At 31.1% G+C, this 19,944-nt stretch overlaps 4 protein-coding genes across 4 annotated transcripts in view; 3 read left to right on the top strand and 1 right to left on the bottom strand.

Moving 5' to 3' along the window:
* The window catches only part of LOC128395618 (uncharacterized), a 29,668-nt gene extending 28,135 nt beyond the window's left edge, over positions 1-1,533 (top strand). Inside the window, exons 12-13 of the mRNA XM_053356077.1 lie at positions 107-298; positions 521-1,533. Coding sequence (XP_053212052.1) covers positions 107-298; positions 521-1,329 — 1,001 coding nt within the window. The 3' untranslated portion in view covers positions 1,330-1,533. The remainder of the gene's footprint in view (positions 1-106; positions 299-520) is intronic.
* A 2,670-nt stretch (positions 1,534-4,203) lies between these two features.
* Positions 4,204-5,606, bottom strand: LOC128395141 (uncharacterized). Its single transcript, XM_053355543.1, has 3 exons — positions 5,448-5,606; positions 5,126-5,297; positions 4,204-4,657 (listed from the first exon to the last, which is right to left on the bottom strand). Exons 1-3 carry the CDS (start codon positions 5,460-5,462, stop codon positions 4,491-4,493), a joined length of 354 nt encoding a protein of 117 aa, XP_053211518.1. The 5' UTR covers positions 5,463-5,606; the 3' UTR covers positions 4,204-4,490.
* A 5,083-nt stretch (positions 5,607-10,689) lies between these two features.
* On the top strand, positions 10,690-13,349 carry LOC128395140 (endoplasmic reticulum resident protein 44-like). Its single transcript, XM_053355542.1, has 4 exons — positions 10,690-11,177; positions 11,375-12,122; positions 12,211-12,328; positions 12,441-13,349. Exons 1-4 carry the CDS (start codon positions 10,904-10,906, stop codon positions 12,525-12,527), a joined length of 1,227 nt encoding a protein of 408 aa, XP_053211517.1. The 5' UTR covers positions 10,690-10,903; the 3' UTR covers positions 12,528-13,349.
* A 1,914-nt stretch (positions 13,350-15,263) lies between these two features.
* On the top strand, positions 15,264-19,849 carry LOC128395262 (scm-like with four MBT domains protein 1). Its single transcript, XM_053355667.1, is given in 6 exon segments — positions 15,264-15,483; positions 15,921-16,030; positions 16,596-17,355; positions 17,358-17,671; positions 17,767-19,374; positions 19,461-19,849. Coding segments are annotated over 6 exon segments (3,045 nt in total). The 5' UTR covers positions 15,264-15,455; the 3' UTR covers positions 19,686-19,849.
* Positions 19,850-19,944: the final 95 nt, after the last annotated feature.

The following is a 19,944-nucleotide window of genomic DNA, read 5'->3' as shown; positions in this document are numbered from 1 at the left end:
AATTGTTAATCATTTTTTAATTATATGAGCTCATTTTTGCTCGAAATCTATTATTTTATCAATACTTTGACATCGAATATCAATTCTCTCTCTCTCTCATTATCAGCCAATGATTCAAGTCGACACAAGGGCCATGATCCCCATGAAAAAGTATTTGGAATACCTGAGATTCCACCTGAGGATCCTGAATGTGAATTATGCCAAGAATGTAATTGTCGTCGAAATGAAACCATCAAAGCAGAAGAAGTTCATGGATTTGATAAGACCAAATGGATCGGATTAAAACCGCGAAGTCAAGGTGAGAGATAGAAAAACAATTGATCAGAAAGATTAACTAATCCAATTGATTGAATTCGAAATTTATAACAAAAAGATTTGGAAACTTTTCTCTAGCTTTCACATTCTTGATAAATTATCGAGAATTTTTCTGTTCTCTGCTGCCATCTTTTGATCACAGAGATGAAAATATAACGAACTTGAATGTCTGAATGATTTAATCTGATGAATTGTCTGTTTTCAGATTGTATTCGAGGTGGAACTGTGATGAAATTACTACGAGTGGGTAAACCTTTATTCAACTCTGAGCGTAATGAGACCTGGGGATGTTGGATGCAAGATCCCGTTGCTACCGATGAAAAGGAACGGGAAAAATATTGGTTGACCATTGATCACGAGGATAAACGAGGTGTACTCTACGAATATCCAAATAAAGTGGCCTTACGTAACGATGTACAAAGTTCAATTCATAAACTTCGTTACAATTTTACCGGAAATTCTCAGATTATTTACAATTCATCGTTTTATTATTACTCTGATCAAATGAAGAAATTGGTTAAATTTGACCTTCGAACCAAAGAGTTTGCCTACCTTGAACATAGTTTTACCCATTCATTTAAGCAACTTTACTCTTTGGCACATAATCATCTTGACCTGATGTCAGATGAAAATGGCCTCTGGGTAATTTGGCCTAATCCGGAAAATAACAATACGATGGTGATGAAATTTGATGGGTCAACTTTGAATATACCTCAAGCCTCGTCCATTGAAACCATTTGGAATATTAAACTTGACCACACCTCGAGAGGTGAAATGTTTATTATCTGTGGTGTTTTATATTCGGTGGCCAGTATATCGGAAACATATACGACCATTGATGTGGCCTTTGATTTGTACAACAATATAAATCTGATCGATTATCAGGAACCAATTAAATTTATCAATCCATTTAAGAATAATATTATGCTAAGTTACAATTCGAGGTCTCGAAAAATTCATGGCTGGGACACTGGAAATCTGATTGAATATCCAATCATGCTTTCTGATCAATAATAATTGAGAGACTCAAAGATGAACCAAAATAAATGAGATAATTAATTTAACTCTTTTTCTATTAACCAAAGACAATTAATCTTTTGTTTTGTTTTCCATTGATAATCTTTGTACTCAAATTAAAGGTAATCTGAATGAATATTAATCCGAATCATTGATTTTTCTTGTATACGTTTTTTATTCACTAATTAAATTTAATTCAACTTAAATCATTGATTGATTGTCCAATTGATTTGTTGATTATTTTTTTCTCATTGCCTCAAGTCATCTGATCCTCTGTTGTCAGTAATTAACTAAAGTTTGATTGATCATCTTGACAATCACATTGAATTTTTAAAGTTCAAGTTTAATTATCAATCAAAGTGAACACAATTTAATCAGGATCATCATTTAATTTAATTGTGGGTAATGTAAAAAAGTAATTCACAATTGATTGTTTTATTAGTTAATCATTATGTTGTCACTTTTGTTTAGTGTTGATCACTTTTGATTATAATCAATTGAATTGGAAACTAATTACTCTTGATTGTCAACGATTAGTGCTAATTGTTGACTCAATTGATACATTAAATGTTTACCTTTATTATTATTATAAATCAAAGTCTAATTGATTATAAATAAATAGTGAACTTTAATTACCATTTGCTTAATTGTTCACAATCAAAGGGAATGTAGTCATTTAAACAATTTGAATTGTTAATTCATTCAGTAAACAATTAATAGATTGGAGGTAAAAAAAGCACCAAAGTTAACAATTGAAATCAGAATCAAGATTTAACAACAATTAAGATTTTACGAAAAGAAACAATTTTCTCACAATTTGATTAATCAAACCACTAATTCAATTGAAACAATTAACAAATTGTTGTTTCTGTTGTTGGTGAAATAAAAGTGACAACTTAATGAGCAACTAATCAATTGTTGTTGATTAAATTGTGAATTATTTTTTTCTCCTTGCTCACAATTGGATTAAGATGATTATGATATTGGACTAATTTAATTTAATCCAATTTGATTAGTTAACTTTGATGATAATCAAACTTGAACCTTAAAAATTCAATGCGATTGTTTTTCACAATTAGAACAAATTTCGAGCGAGAAAAGAAAAAAAAATCGTTAGAACTTTTTTTTCATCTCTTCGTCGAATTGGACTTTTGCGTTTTCACGAACTCACCTTCACCAATTGTTGAACAATTTAGAAAACAATTGTTAATTGTTGTTGTAATTTTCTCAATGAATTAGCAAACACAACAATTAACTCAATGGTTAAACTGACAAGGAATTCAAAGGATTAACTTGATTAGTAAATACTATGTTAACACCAAGTGATTAACTTGTTACCTTTCATCATTTATATCAAATGATTAACTGTTAATTGTATATTTTTATCAACTTTCTAACTAACAATTAGTTAAATCACTTGTGATTTACTTTCCTTGTTTAGTTACATTATTTTTGTGACTACTATTTAGCCATTAAATTGTTACCAATTAAAGTCTTAATTGTGATTCTAATTGAGTTTGTTAATCACATTTGACCTCATGGATTATTAAGTTAACTTTTTTTTCTCATATTAACAATTGATTAGTTTACTATTAGTGTTAATTAAAAGTCTAATTTAAAACACTAATCAAATTTTCCTCAATTTGAATTGTTACCTTTTCTTTAAAGTTGATTATCTTGTGATCAGAATACTAAATGATTATAATGACTATAATGATTAATCAAGTTAATTGTTAGTATTTAGTTTAATTGTCACTCTGTGATTTGTACATACGAAAATTTTTTGGCGGAAAAGTGAATAATTTTTACAATTATGAGAATCAAATTAATCAATGATGACACTACAATCAAATTCATTGATTGTAGTAAGTGTTACAATTATGACTCGATGTGAAAATACAATCTAATTGTTACACAAAATAATAATTAAATCCAATACAATTAACCAATTGTAAAGTTAATTATGATCTAGTTGTGAATCAATTACTTTACATCAACTGTAATTAAATTATTCAATGTCAACAATTAGATAAATTAAACTAAATTTAGTTAATTTTTCTGTTAATCAAATTATAATCGTTTACCAGTTGATTAAACTTTGATGATTACCTGATTGGTTAATTATATGCAATTAGGAAACAATTAACTTGACACATAAATAGTAACAATTTAAAATTAGTGACAATCAACTAAATCGTCATAATTTGTTGATAAAATATTTAATAAAGGAAGACAATTAAAGTTAATTGTTGTTAACAATAACAACTCAATACCAGGTATATGATTGTCAATTGATAATGATAATTAATTTTGATTTGGTTCCTTTTTTTGGTTAATCATGAAAAAGAAATGATTAGAAAGCAATTTAAAACAATAAGATCCTCAATGTTTTTAACCAACAACAATTCATTCAATTATATACCAACAATTAACGGAAGATAGAGTTAATTTTTTTTCCTAATTGTCGTTAATCAGTTAACAACATTAAGAAGATATAAAAAAACATGATAAACCTTGTTAAACATTTAATTGTTGATTGTCATTTTCAATTATATCTCTTGGAGTGAATTAAATTTTAATCGTCAGGAAATTGTAAGTTTTGCAATCAATTTGTTAATTGTTGATAATCAAGGAAACGCGAAAAGCTGAAAATTAATACATAAATTGACCAACAAATAACCGTAACGATTAGTCCAACAATTAAATGATAAAAATATCTATTACAATTGGCATTGAGAATCACTGATCATAATTAAAAAGAAGTCCAGAAAAAAATTAAAGGCCAAACAATTAACTTTGTCATTCGCTCTCTCTATTGTTTAAATTCACAATCAAATCAACCGTATTGATTGTAAGGTCAGTTTCAAATGATTTAGTTGATTTAGTTACAGTTGCTGAGTTAATTTATTTTGATTGTGGTTGGTGATTGTTATGAATATGTTACAATATATATTAAATTTTGTGTGAAAAGAACAAAAAATTTTACAATTTAAATGATGATTAATTAACGAGGCACAATTAGGAAAAAGAGGAAACAATTAAAACTGATCAGTTCGATTGAAAATAATCGGATTGGGAATAAATTATTTTGTATTCGCTGTGTTGGTTTACCATGAGTATCCAGAGTTGAACAATTTAGTTAATTGTTGGACTGCAATTTAATGCCATCCCCATCCACCCCATTTCTTTGGGACATCGTGGTGAACCTTGACACCGTAGACGAAGTGGTCATTACCTCCCCACTTGGGCTCTGACCAGCCCCATTTGTCACCGTGACCCCAACCATGACCCCACTTATCATTGCCCCATCCCCAGCTTGGAGTTCCTGCAGAAAAGCAATTAAAAAAAAACCAGAGGCAAATTAAATTAGTTAATTGATATAATCCAAGTGATTAATTTCTCATTGATGGAAAACTAAATGATTATTGTAAATCACAATTACGGAGTAAGATTAAAGTAAATTAATGTTTCATCAGTCACTTAATCACTTGTACGATTCAGTTGTTTTATCATTTCAACCACTAAATTGTTGTTGTTGTTGTTGTTGATTGTTACCTAAATAGCACTTATACAGACAATTAAGTTAATCATGATTAGATTTGATTATGAAACAAAAAAAAAGAGAGAAACTGATTACTCCAATTTTCAATGATTAGTTATGGTCAAGAGATTTTGTAATTAACCACTAATCACACAAATGATTAAACCAAAGTAAATAGAGGAAGAGGCACAGAAACAATTTAAGATTGTTGATTAGCAATTAGCAAATTGTTCGGACAATTAATTAACATGCCTTTTCGGTGATGATAAACTGAGGCCTTTTTGTTTGTCCACTTGTATCCATAATCGTTACTCCAAGGCTCTGGTCCATAAGAATGAGACCAACCACCCCAATGGTTTTTACCCCAATTGTCCCACCCGTTGGCCATCACGGTGGCAGCAAAGAGAACACAGAGTAAAGTTAACTAATCAAGGAAAATATCAACAATTTAAAGAGAGAAATAAATTAAAACAAACAATCAATAATCATAATCAATGATTGGGAGTGAAAAGAGAATCAAAAGAACCGTTATCTTTGATTTCTATGGAGAGAAAGTTTGAATTTACTAAATTACCTTTACGATGAACATGATTTGTTTGGACTTTGATTGTTGTTGGTGAATTAGAAACAATTTAAAATAATCAAAAGCTGATTGTTGTTACTGTTAAGAGGATTGAAACACTTCTGCTTGATTTGATTGCGAATCAAATCACTTTTATACTCGAAAAAATTTCAGTGTCAATCAGTTAATTTACTTAATCAACTCAACTCCTTTTCCATAACAATAGTTGATACTTCGAGTTTTTTTTTCGTCCTTTTCTCTTTCTTTTTTTCCCTTTCTTTCCTTTCTTTTTTTGTCAACCTTTACTTACTTTATCTTCATCCTCCTCCTCCTCCATCATCACCACCACAATCACCTTCTTCTCCCTCCGCCTTCAATTTCCTCCCAACTCTGAACATTAATCTGTTAATCCATAAACACCAACCGTCCAACTACAGTTACTTAAGGTTAACCCTTGATTCTTGTACTTTCCTTATAATTATTGTATTTAGATTGTTAATTATATCAGATGAAAGATTAACGAGACAGTTAACCAATTCCAGGTAGATTATTGTACTATTATCATTTTTAGATTATCTGTTTATGTAATATACTTATAACAAGCTCTCATTGTTTACTCAATTATATTAATTCACTTTCTTTTTTTGTTCGCCAACAGGTAAATCAATTCAAGTTGATTCAGTTGATTAAACAATCTAATACATGTATTTCTCGGTGAAGGTTGAATTAATTATCATCCGGTAAATCACGATTACTATTGATTGGAGTCCATTCTTGATACCTTATTACACTATCGTAGAGATCAAATTAACTTTAAATTGGTTTAGACTTTAATTGTACCTTTTTTAATTTCTCTCACCAATTCGGCTAATATACTAATTAGTCTACACTCGTTAATTGTTGATAGTATATCAACTTGTTAAAACGTTAATCACTATTATTAGGATTTAGACATTGGTTTTAATCTGAATTACTACTAAATTGTTAATAATAATTAACAGTTTTTAATGTGCTTTTTGTTATCCGTCGTTAATGAAAAACTTTGATTTCTTAAATTGTTGATTAACACAAAACTTTGACTCTCTCTCACTCTCTTATTTTTATTGGATAACAATTTAAATTGCAAAGTTAACAATCAATTTTAATCAATATGATTGGTAACGTATCACTAATCACTAATATCTCACCATAAAAGTTATCAATTTACTCGTTGGATAATTTAATCCGGAAAATCATAATTTACTAAGAGGAAAAGTCCAAGGTAATTGTTGAGATTAGCTAATTGTTGAAGAAAAGTCTATTAACCAAGTTAGAACTTTCTAAACTGTTTGGCTTTAAACTTCGACCCCAAGGTCATAGATCGAAGGGCATAAAAAGATCCAAAAGTAAACAAGAGTAATTAAAATTCAAACTTCAAAATCAAGTTCGAGGTGAAAACAAAGTTAATCAAGAGTTGGTCGAGTAACAAAAATTAATCCAACAATCAACTAATTACATTTCGATTGTCCAAATAACATGAATACAATTAAAGTTTTTGTTTTTGTTTTGTTTTCTTTGTATTTGTATCAAGTTAATTTACCGTTACAAATAATAAAGTGATGGAAAAGGATAATCATTTAAATTGTTTTACTTTCAAGGATAAAATATTTCTTAATTATCTTAACATATAATATATATTGTTGTTTGTTTTTTGATTTATTTATGGTATCCCTGACCATCAGCAACATTGAGAGATTTAAATTTTACGGACCTTTAAATTGTTTCTATTAAATTAAATCAACAGAATAAGGGAAAAAATTGTGTTTGTTTTGAAAAGAAAAATTTGCTGATTATGATAAAGGGACGTTCACAACGCTTAACATTTATAGTGAAAAAAAAGATGGACGAAGCTTCTTGTCAATGATACACATCATCATAATGTAGGTCAATTAAGTGAGGTCATTTTTACTCGTTTTTTTCGTTGATTATATATAGTAACTATTAATATGTGATGTTGACGAGGATGATGTTGGTGTCGATGATAGAGATATTTGTGTTTAAATGGAGAGAGAGAGAGAGAGAAAAATTCGGCAATGATGATGAAGACAACAGCGACTATGTGGTTTATGTGATTATGTTATGATGGAAACGGTTTTGTTTAAAAAAACATTTTGGTTTAAGCTTTTGGGGAGATTGAATTTTGTACATTTTCTGATTGATCATCATTATCATCATTTGTTGTTGATGTTTGCTCGTTATTATCATCATCTTTATCTTCCCTATCGAATCCGGGAATCGGGAAACCAGCGGATAATGGATCGATACCAAGTCGAGTCATCTCATTAAGGAAATAACTTTTACGTTTACGACCCTTTCTCCTTGGATGTGAGGTTACTCCTGGTTGAGATGATTTAACTTCACTTGATGTTGTTTTTGTTTTGTTGTTGTTGTTGTTGTTGTTGGGGTGGAGATGAAGTTGTTGAAGATGAACTGTTTGTTGTTTCCCTATAGGGAGATGAAGATGGCGGCGGTGATGATGTTGATGAAGATGGTTGTTTAGGACAAGAATCTTTAATATCTTCTGATTCCTCATCTTGGTTTTTACTTTGATTTTTATCTGATTTTTTTGATGCTGATGATGAATTTTCATCATCTTCCTCTGTGTTTGAAACTTTTGTGACATCATCATCTCCATTGTTATTATTATCCTCGTTGTTTTGATCATCGTCGTCATCATCATCATCATCCTGACTGGTTTCATTAATTGCACCAATGGCGGTTAAAAATTTACAAACTCTTGAGAAACTGACAACATTACCAATTCCTTTGTGAATTCGAATCATTTCACGAAAATTAACACCATTTGGTTTACGTTTTTCCCATTCATCAAGAAATATATTGCGTATTTGTAGATATTGACTTGGATGGAAATGTGTACGATCAAATTTACCGGCAAAAAATTCTGGTAATGAGGTTTTCTCATATTCTGATACAATGATTCGATCAAATGATAAATTGTCTGGTTTAATCCAATCACATGGTAAAACCTCTTTGATTTTTTTCTCTTTTACTTGTACTTGTACTCTATTTCGGGTTCGTAATGAATCACCTGAATCTGGAACCTCTTCCAAGTTTGTTTCTTCAGATTGCACTCGTAATCTCAACCTTGGTGATCGGAATTTAATTGGTTTGGGCGGTGAATAATCATATTTGCGCGGTCGTCCTAATTTCTTCTTGAGAACACTCCGTTGATTAAGCTCAGGTTTCACTTCATTGGATTTGACATTTAGCCTCTGATATTTACGTTTGACAACAATTTGCTGTTGTGTTTTTGATGGTGGTGTTGGTGATTGTATTGGTTGAGTTTTCTGACGTTGTTGGACTTTTGGTGTTTTCTGTGTTTTCTGAATTTGTGGAGACTTTTGTGCTTTTGCAGGTTTCGGAGGTTTTACAGGTTTTTGTCCTTGTATAGGTGATTGAGGTTGATGTTGTGGTTGTTGATGTTGTGGATGATGTTGCTGTTGATGAGGTTGGTGTTTTTGTTTCTGTTTGATTGGACTTGATGTTGATTTTTCATAGAGATTGAGACGACGACGGTGTGTATTGTGGCGCTGAAATGGCGGTTGTCCTTTCTTTTGTGGCAGATAATGATGTAAAGGTGTTGTTGGCTGTTGATTGTGATTGTGGTGATGATGATTTTGGTAAATTTGATGAGGTGTTAAATTGTGTACATGGTATACATGATGATTAGGATGATCATAGTGTTGACTGTGATAACCATTTGAATAGAGAGACTGATTACCATTGTAATAGATTTTTTCACTGTCAACAAATGGCGTATGATTTGAAAAATCAGCTCTCATACTATAGATATCATTAGTCTGACTGTTATCATAATAATAATCAGTTGTTTCAGTTGGAGATGGTATTTCAGAGGCGGGCGGCAGTGAATTAATAATCACATGGTTATTTGGTGTTAAATTAGTGGAATTATAATTTCCATTAGTGGAAGAATATATTGAACTTTTATCCAGACCATTGAAACCCAGATCAACAGGTAAACGTTTACTTGAAATATCTAAAAGGTCAACATTATCATCGCAAGGAGGATTAACCCAATTAGTACTCTCATCAGAACCATCTACGTGGACACAGATTGGCTGTAAGGCTGAACGAACAGGATAATCGAGGCCAATAGAAGTATCACAATTAAAGAAATCCTTTGATTCTGAGGTAAGTAATTTACCAAAATGAAATGACATCGATTCACTTTCCTCAGCAACAGGAATCAGGCCAAGCATGTCATTAGAATTGTAAACCTCCTTATCCATATCCATTTGTGAAGAAAAGGGAAAAAAACAATTGAAAAGTAAATAGAATTTGGAACCAAAGATATTCAGTTCCCTGGTCAACTATTTACAATGAAACAAATACTCCTTAGGCAACTAATGAAATCATCTTATAAATAAAACTAATAATTAACTAGAAATTTATAAAAAAAAATCCAAAGAAATGAAATGAAAACAAAAATTTTTTTTTCTCTTCTACCAAAAAACTTAACAATCATGTGCGAAAATCAAGCGCCACCTGTTGATTAGAAAATCAACTAAATTCAAGTTCTGTTTTTTTCAAACACGAGAAGAATAATTTTCTTAACAATTAATGTTAATTGTCAATGTTTACACTTGTGATTACATTTTCTTAATCACAATATCAACACATTAACACAATGTAACAATTAATTTCTTTTAATATTTATTGACTTGTAAATCTCATGTTAACTCAAAGTTGTAAAAGTTAATCAATTAATTGGTCAGTTAATGTTTTCTATTTACTTTTGAAAGAGATTAGTGATTTAAATGTTTACACAGAGAAAGGAAAATCCAACAATCAAATAATTTAAGAAATTGATTATTGGCAATCCAGTGTTCCAAACTAATCAATTGATAAAGTAAATTAATTATATTTTGTAACTTGAAACTCAAACAGCAACAAAAACAAAAACAAAAACAAAAGATTAAAGTTAAAGTTATCAAATAACAATCAAGGAAAGAGAGAGAGAGAAAATTTTCCTTAACAAAATCAAATTGATTGTTACATCAAAATGGAAACTTCAAGCAATTTAGCAATCAATTTGTGGAATTTACATTTTTCTCAATTAATTTGGAGAAGAAAAATTTAAACTATTAACTTGAAATTCGCGCGAAAATTGAGAGTAACCATGGTAACGATTCAGCGGCTGTTCATTTGTATTCATTTGTTTTCTGCTCTTCATATGTGTCATACTCTTGCTACTCTTTACCTTTTTTAGAATAAGATTTAAATTGGTTTTTTTTTGTTTTCTCTGAGAAAATTAAACTCGAGTCTCATTTGTTTTTTGTTTTCTTCTACTTTTTTACGTTCATTTACTTTGTCGTTTAGGTTCTAGTTAATTTGGTTGGAAAGAGTAGTAAAAAAAGTATCTAGTAAACAACAAAAATTAGGATAACATGGTTCAGTTTTATACTTTAGTGACAACTTCGTTAATTTTGTCTTTTTTGTGCCTTAAAAATTTTTGCTCTGCTGAGGTTTTCCAGTTAAATTCACAAAATTTTGACTCTATGACATCTAAATATGAATTAGTTTTTGTTAATTTTTATGCTGATTGGTGTAGATTTAGTCAAATATTGTCACCAGTATTTGAAGAAGCCGAATCAAATATATTGAAAGAATTTCCTGAGCCTAATCGTGTTCTCTTTGGTAAAGTTGATTGTGAAAATCAAGGTAAGTTAAATAGAATTAAATCACAAGAGAATATAATTTATAACTAACCAACAACAGAAAAGAAAATTCTATTCTCTAATTTAATTTTCCTTTCACCTGTTCAATATACCGAAATTAATCATCTCTTTTTCTCTCTCTCTCTCTCTCTCTCTCTCTCTCTCTCTCTCTCTGTATCTATGTCTCTTTCTCTACCATAGGTACACTTGCATCTAGATTTCACATAAGCAAATATCCAACATTAAAAGTGTTTATTAACAACAAAGTTGCTAAACGAGAGTACAGAGGCCAACGGAGCGTTGAGGCAATAACTAATCATATCCGTGATCTTTTGAAAGATCCAGTCAAGCCAATCACTACACACGAAGATCATAATAATATTGAGGAAAAGAAAGGTGCCATAATCGGTTATTTCAATGTTCCTCCTGCTTCTACCCCTGAATACAGTACTTTCCGTAAAGTGGCAACAGATTTAAAGGGAGACTGTAATTTCTTCTGGGTAACTGGAGAACCCTCAATATCACACCTTCAATCTGGTAAACAGAATTTCATCGTTTTCAAACCATCAAGATCTCGTCCAGGTGAACAAGATATAACATATCCTGGAACATTACAAAGTTACGATGAATTTAGTACCTGGTCAACAGATAAATGTATACCATTGGTTCGTGAGATTACCTTTGAAAATGCTGAAGAATTAACCGAAGAGGGTTTACCTTTCCTGATATTATTCCATGCACCGGATGATCGGCAATCGGTTGACACTTATACCAATATTGTCCATAAAGAATTGTATAGTGAATCACCAAGCATCAATTTTCTTACCGCTGATGGGCAGAAATTTGCTCATCCTCTCCACCATCTTGGTAAATCCCTTAAAGACTTACCTTTAATTGCAATCGATAGTTTTAGGCATATGTATCTTTTTCCTAATTTTAATGACATCAAGTAAGTTTGCAATTAACTCAGTCGCTTGTGTGTGTGTTACCATTGGTAAATTATGCTCACTCTCTTTGTCTCTCTCTCTCTCTTCCAGATTTCCTGGTAAATTAAAGCAATTTATTCAAGATTTACACAGTGGTAAACTTCATAGGGAATTTCATTTCGGTCCGGATCCTGCCAACGATGACAAAGATAATTCCAATGATAATCAAGTATGTTCACAATTGATAAAAATACATTTTATTTTTCTCTCTCTATTGTTTTCATTAAGATACAATTAATACTAATTACTCTTTTTCTTTTATTAATTAATTGTCTTTGTAGATAATAACATCACCACCTGAGTCAACATTTAAAAAATTAGCACCATCAAGGAATAGGTACACTTTATTAATGCGAGATGAATTGTGATTTCGATGTTGATTATAAATATAATCAACTTTTGAAAAAGAAAGGAGCAAAATTGAGAAAAACAAATCAAATCAGAGATATTTTTTAATTTAATTTCATTACCATGTTTACAATCAAGTCATCATCAAGTTAATCCTAGTGTTTGTGTTAGCCTTTTGCTGCTCCTAATCCACAACGGTCACCTTGCCACCGGTCACTCTTATCCTCTTCCGCTTCCGCAACCCTCTCTCTCTCTCTCTATCTCTCTCATACACAAACATTCACATATTCCTTTGTGGGTACAGAATATATAACAATTAACTAATCAGGAACAAAACTCCAACTTCATGGGTCCCTCCAAGATATTTCCAAGTGTAATATTAAATTACCACAATCGCTGAATTTGAATTGGATATTCGGCTCTATTATTTGGACTATCAAATTTCGGGATCTGGTATTTACCTCAAGGAAAACTATACATATACGATTGTACCTGGAAATTGGAATTAGATTAATTACACCAATCGAAAGCAGAATCCGCCGTGGAAAATTTTCTCCGACAACCTCTCAAATCCTTTTTGCGAACTCAAAATCCATTCATTTAGCGCTCAAAACTTTTTCCTCTCCATTTTTCGTGGTGTTTTTTTTTCTGTGTCATTTCTCATTGCGAGTAAAAACAAATCCGAATGAGAAAAGGAAACTGCTAACAATAATTGATTATTATTGTTCGTATTGTTTAATTTAATCAAACAATAAATTGCGATTTCATGATGGATCAAGTCAATATATTGAATATTCATTCAATCGGCTTCGTATCGATCTGATTTCCATTCCTCATACCAAGACTAATTGTCTAATCCAAATCATTTTCTAATTGTCCAACAAATTGTTCTCTCTCTCTCTCTCTCTCTCTAATTAGTCATTAATTAATTTCATTCCATTGAAAAGTAAATTAATTCTCTCGATGATAAGTAATTTTCTTCTTTTAGTAATTAACTGTGATTTCTAAATGATGTAATATTATTTATAACAATTTCTAAATGATTTAACAGTTAAATCATCACTGATCAAATCTTTGCCAATATACAATCAAATTAATCATGGAAATGTAACAAAATTGAAACCTTGATCCATCAATGTAATTATATTGATTGTTGATTGATTTTTACTCGTACAAATTAACGGTTAAAGATGTAATCAGTTATCAAGTAATTGTAATAATATGAAAACATTGATTATTTAGACTAAATCACAATTAGTAAGAAATAAAATGAAAATAAAGCCAAAACCTTGAAAACCAATGGAAATGATGATCAGCTTGATGAAAAGATAATCAAAGTTAATTGTTAGAATGATCAACTTTCAATTCAATTAAAGTGATACATTTGATTGGATTAAATTAAAACTTGAAAATGAAAACAATTGTTCAATTGTTTTCTCGTGTAAAACTTTAATTAGTTGATCAAGTTATTGATAAACAATTAAAGTGATTTAATTGTGAATAAGTTTTCATTTGGTTGAGAAATAAGTTAATTGTGTTAATTGGTAATCAAATTTAATTGTTACTCTTGAATTTATCAAAACATAAACAAAAAGTTAAAACAAAATTAAACATCAATTTAAATGTTTCACTAATTAGCAAGATATTATAAATAAAGTAGAAAATGATTAAATCATAATATCCATTAATTGTTTTCAGATTAAAATAAAACAATCAAAACAATTAAAGAGACAACAATTAATTAAAAACAAAGGAGGTTAACATGAGATATAATATACAACCCATAGGCTGATTAACAATCAAAGACAATGGAGACTTAATTAACTGAGAGACAATTAGATTTTAATTATCAATATAATTTCACCCAATTGCAGTTAATCACCAACACTTATGGTAACAATTAAGGTTTCGATAGGAAATCAAATCAATTGATACTCAGGGAAATACTATAAATTAACAGCTGATTTTAAGATCGCAACAATTAGTATTAATAATCTGTTTTCTTTGTGGGATAATAATCAAATTATTCAGATTAATTAGCGATAACTTTGATTGGGTTTCTCGATAATCGGTAAAATGATTAAGTAAATTGTTCAATTCTTAGAATTGTTGAAATTGGGTCAATGAGTTCAAACCGAGAGACAGAATTTCAAATTCTGAATAATTGAAACAATAGAATCTCATTGGAAAATGAATTGATTGTTTTCCATCAACTATACTAATTGTTTCAATTAATTACTAATGTTGATTGTTAGTTAATCGTTGATTGTTTGGATCATTTAAAAGGCGATTTTGGTTTTTGGGTTTTTCAGATTTTCTGGTTCTTTGGGTTACCAGTTTCTTCATAATCTCTTTTCCTCTGGTAATTAGAAAACAAAATTAGTTTTAATTGTTGAATTTTGATTAGCTCATGAAACTGGAACTCATTTGGTTCAATGGTCAATCGAAGGGGGGAGGAAAAGGTCAATTCGAAAATGAGAAAAGGGGGAAAAGTTCAAGTTACGATTTGGCGGTAAAAAAGGGCCAAAGGTGAAGAGGAAGATGGATGAAAATGAGAGAAGTTAATAAAGAGGAAGATGAAGAGAGAGAGAGAGAGAGATTGTCGACTGAAAGTCTTAATAGAAATAGACAGAGGAAAGCGAAAGAGCAGATGAGAAAATGAGTGAGTCTTTAAAGAGAAAGGGAGAGAGACAGAGGAAGAGGAAGATGAGAGAGACAAACTCCAATTTCTTTTCCATTTGCGTTCAATTTTTTTTCTGTTTTTGTTTCTGTTGTTTTCACTTTTCACCAACAATTTAAACTCATCATTTAAAAGAAATCAATTAATCAGTGATTCTCCCAATAAATATTAATCAAATTGTCAAAGTGTTTCTACTCTCCAAAGGAAAAATAAATTCTCCCAAAATTTAATTTCACCTTCGCTCTTAATCAATTGTCTCTCTGTTATTATGGATTCTCAAGAAAATAACAATTCAAGTAAGAAGAGTTTTTAATTCATTTTTTTCTCTTTTCTCTCTTTCATCATCCATCTTCCATTTTTTTCTCTCTCTCTCAATCTCTTTCTTTCCTTCCATTTACAAGCTTATGTTTTTAAGAAGAGCATCAAAAGCGTAACCAGTTAAAACCTTTTCTCTCTCTCTCTCTCTTTCTCTCTGTCTTTTGGCTCTAATTTTCCAGTTAAACTTTACCATGTTTTCCAAATTTTGTTGATTTTATTTCCATTCGATTGTATTTGTTTCTTTTTTTCATTTAAATTCTATATTCTTTTTATACTTGATTCTCTTACATTTTACACTTTTCTTCAATTCTCTTTTATAATTAACTATTCTCTTGTCTAACCTTTTGTTTGTTTTTTTTTAAAAAATTAATTCCTATCAACACTTGATTGTTTCTCTCTGTGATGGTTACTCTAGATATGGCCAATGATAGTGATGAAGCTGAAAAGGAGACCATGGAGGAGATAGAGGAAGAGGAGGATGAAGAGATGGAGGAAGATTTAGTTTCCGATGATGCATTTTGGCATGTAAGTAACAATTTAATTGTAATTACCACTTTAGAATCAATCACTTTCAACTATAAAATGGCGATCAAACCCATTTCCCATTCGTTAAGCCTAATTTCTTGTGTTTGTTTGTTTTATTTAGAGAAATAGCTTAGGTCTTTTCTCTTTCTTTTCTCTTTCTTTCTTATTTTCTCTCTTTCTCTTATTTTTTTTTCTTTAAACATGAGAATAGAATTTATGTTAATTTCTAAATTATCATTAAATTCTATTAATTTTTTCGCTTCATTTTCTATGTTCTCTTCCTGCTATGATTCCTTAATTCACTCTCACTCTGTTACCTTGTTCCATTATCAAGGCTAAATCGTATTCTCATTTTCTCTGCTACCTTTTGGCTTATTGTATATTCTCAATGTTGAAACAACTCAAACTCTTGTCAACTTGATTATTGGGTTAATCTTACTGATGAATAAAAGTACAAAAGCTTTGGGTCTTTTCTTCTATTCTTTTTTCTGGGATAATCAATGAGAAAAATTCTTATTTTCTATTTTCTCCACACTTTTCTCTCTCTCTCTCTCTCTCTCAAAAGGTTGAAGCAAGTTGGCTCAATGGATTTGAGCCTGGAATGAATATTGAGATTGTACATGACGAGAAAAAGTATTGGGTCGCTAAAATAATCAACGTTTTCTCCAACCTTTTATCCATCAAATGGGCTGGCTGTTCATCCGATTCCTGGATTGATGTTAAAGCTAATAAATGTTTCCCTTATGGTTACCTGAAACATGACCATGAATTTACCTTCGAGGCTCCCGATAAGGTACCAATTAGTTATGAAGCCGCTTGTGATTATGAAGTTGAATATACCGATGATGGAGAGCCGGTTGATAAAAGTAAACCGTTGAGTTTATATCTTTCTGGTGGACTCAATCCGGCTCATGTTTTCAAGGTTGGAATTATACTGGAAATATCTCATCGACTTGATCCAGATAAACACTGGTTCGCTGAGGTTAAACGTAATGTTGGCGGTAGATTATTTGTTAAATGGGTTCACTCATGTGATAAAGAACCCGATTCAGAGCCAAATACTCCGGTTGAATTTTGGATCTTCTATAGTCACCCTCGAATTTATCATTTGGGTTATGCTAAAGAGGAAGGTGACATCTCTTATGAGCCCGTTTTCCTTTACAATTCTTGGGTCTCCGATATAGCTAAAATTTTATCCGCTCAAGACGCTGAGACAACTCAAACCGCTAAATATTTACTTAATTTGGCTAAATCAAAGAGACCACCATTACTTGATCCATCATCCATAAAGAATAGTAATCTAAGTGATTTAGCATTAACCTTTCCACCTCTATGGGTAAATTGGTTCCTGTTATCATTCAAAATAAAGGAGATGATCATATTATCGTGTCCAGTCAAACCGGAAAAATGGTCAGCTGTTATCCAAATGATGACAATGTTATCCTTTTACCAAGTTCATGGGCAGAAGAGCATGATTTTAGTTTATACAATTTTGAAGATGCTACAAATGATTTACGTAATTATCTTAACAAGCACAAGGCCAACGAAGCTCCAATTAAATTGATTGATGATGATGATAGAATACAAAAATTCAAAGTCAATCATAAACTTCAAGTTGTTCACCCTCACGATCCTACAATGGTAATTTCAATTCTGTCCCTCGATTACCACTTTTCCCAATTTATGGTTATTTTTTTTTAATCTCTTTCTCTTCCTCTCTCTCTCATTTAATACAGATATGTGAAGGTATTGTCACTAGATTGACACCACCTTTGGTTTGGGTCGAAATCTCAGCTGACCTGGTTACTGTGCTGCCTTATAATTCAACCGATTTGTATCCCTCTGGTTTCTGTGAGGATAATTCATATACTCTGACAAAACTGTTGACCTCTTCAACCACTTCCAGTACAACTAAAAAACTCGTCAAGCGTCGTGATGAGTCAAATGTTGGTGAAAATTCAACTGAAAAATCATCTGAAACCAAGGCAGCAGCCACAATACCACCAGAACCTTCAACATCTCGTTCTCATGTTTGTCCTAGAATTTATTTTAACCATAAATGTTTTACTGGCCCTTTATTGAGTAAAACAAAGATTCGAGAGTTACCTCGATTTGTTGGTCCAGGACCCGTTTTATTAGTTATGCAAGAAGTTATCGCAAAAATTATTTCCGTTGCCTATGTACCACCAAGAGTTCTTAATGAGATGAGTTCACGATCTTTTGTTGAACTTTTATCGAAAAACAAACTCAAATCTGCTCGCACAACAAATTTCAAAGCCAAATACAACAAGAAAGCATTCCGAGATGAGATAATTGTTATTTCTGATACTAAAGATGTAGCTGAATATTGTAAACTGGTTTGTGGTCATCTTAAGTGTTGCTATCATCTTTTTGGTCCTGATCTTTATGATGGTGATGATTGTCCATCTCATTGTAGAGGTTTACGAAAAACCAACAAAGTTCTCAAACGTGCAATATATTATCGTCAAAAAGCAGCTAAAACAAAAACCCCCGCTGATTCTGTAGGTAAACAGGTTGATTCACCTGCAGGATCATCTTCGGGTGCCAAAGAGTTGGAATCATCTGAAAACATTGAACCAGAGGTTGAAACCAAGGGAAGAGGTAGACGAACAAGAGAAGCCAAAGAAACACTGAAACAGGGTAAAGTGTCACCAATAAACGCTAACCCAACTACAGCCACGAACACAACTAATCAACCGATTCAATTAATGACTCGTAAATTATCAGCGGCTTTAAGAAAAGGTGGAGATGATGAAAATTCCCAAGAAAACTGTCCATCTGATAAATCGGGCGATTTTCGTGAAGAATCACCAAGTGATACAAATTTCCGTGAATCAACCAATCTTAGCCGTAGTAAACGTAATGATAAAACGTACGAAAGGTCAATTCCTAAATCATCCAGCAACAATACCAATAATAATACCAATAATAATACCAATAACACTAATAATAATACTAATAGTAATAACAATAGTAATAATAATAATAATAATAATAATAATAAGCGTAAATATGAGGAAATCATGGAAACTGTTTCAAGTAATGGTTCAGAAAATTCACTTGACCATCATCTTGTTTCTCAACCAAATCGTCACCAACAAAATCGTCGCCGTCAACATATATCACATCTTGAAAAGAAAATGGTCCGGCGACTTCCACCTCCACCACCACCGCCTCGAAAATCTCACAAACCTGAAGCTTCAACTGCTTATAAATTTGATCCAAATGATCGTCTTCATCCGGTCAACTGGTCAACTCGAGATGTTAGCAATTATTTCCGAGACAATAGATGTTACACTCTCTCTGATACCCTTTTTGAACATGTAAGTTATTTCCACAATTAATCACAATCAATCTATCATTTGAACAATTGTAATTAATAAAAACCTCTCTTGCTCTCTTTAATTAGGAAATTGATGGCTTGGCTCTCCTTCTTTTGGACAATAAATCACAATGGATGAATCTAATGTTAGGATTTTCTCGGAGCAATAATCTCGACGATGTGAATAAATTATCTCAAATAATTCGTAAACTTAAATCACGCTTTTTCCCTGGAGCGAGTCAAAATTATATCCAATTAGTTATCAACAAAGTAGCTCTTCAAAGACAAACAAGACAACCTTTAAATTGTTAACCAACAATTTATTTATATTCCCACAATTTAAAACAAAAACAAATCTCTTTCCTTATTTAGTTTTACACATGCATATCTCATACATATATTTATCTCTCTCTCTCTTTCTTTCTCTATTCACAATTAATTAAAAACGACAAAAAATCATCAATAATAATAAGAAATTAATTGTTATCCTTTTCTAATTTTTTGCTCGATAATTTTGTTAACCGAATATTTTTCCTCGCCAATAGATGGAACCAGTTGATTGGTTAATTTT

The sequence above is a fragment of the Panonychus citri genome, unplaced genomic scaffold (assembly GCF_014898815.1).
Source record: "Panonychus citri isolate SS breed McGregor unplaced genomic scaffold, ASM1489881v1 Contig00141, whole genome shotgun sequence".
Lineage (NCBI taxonomy): Eukaryota > Metazoa > Arthropoda > Arachnida > Trombidiformes > Tetranychidae > Panonychus > Panonychus citri.
This window is presented reverse-complemented; position numbering and strand designations above follow the sequence as displayed.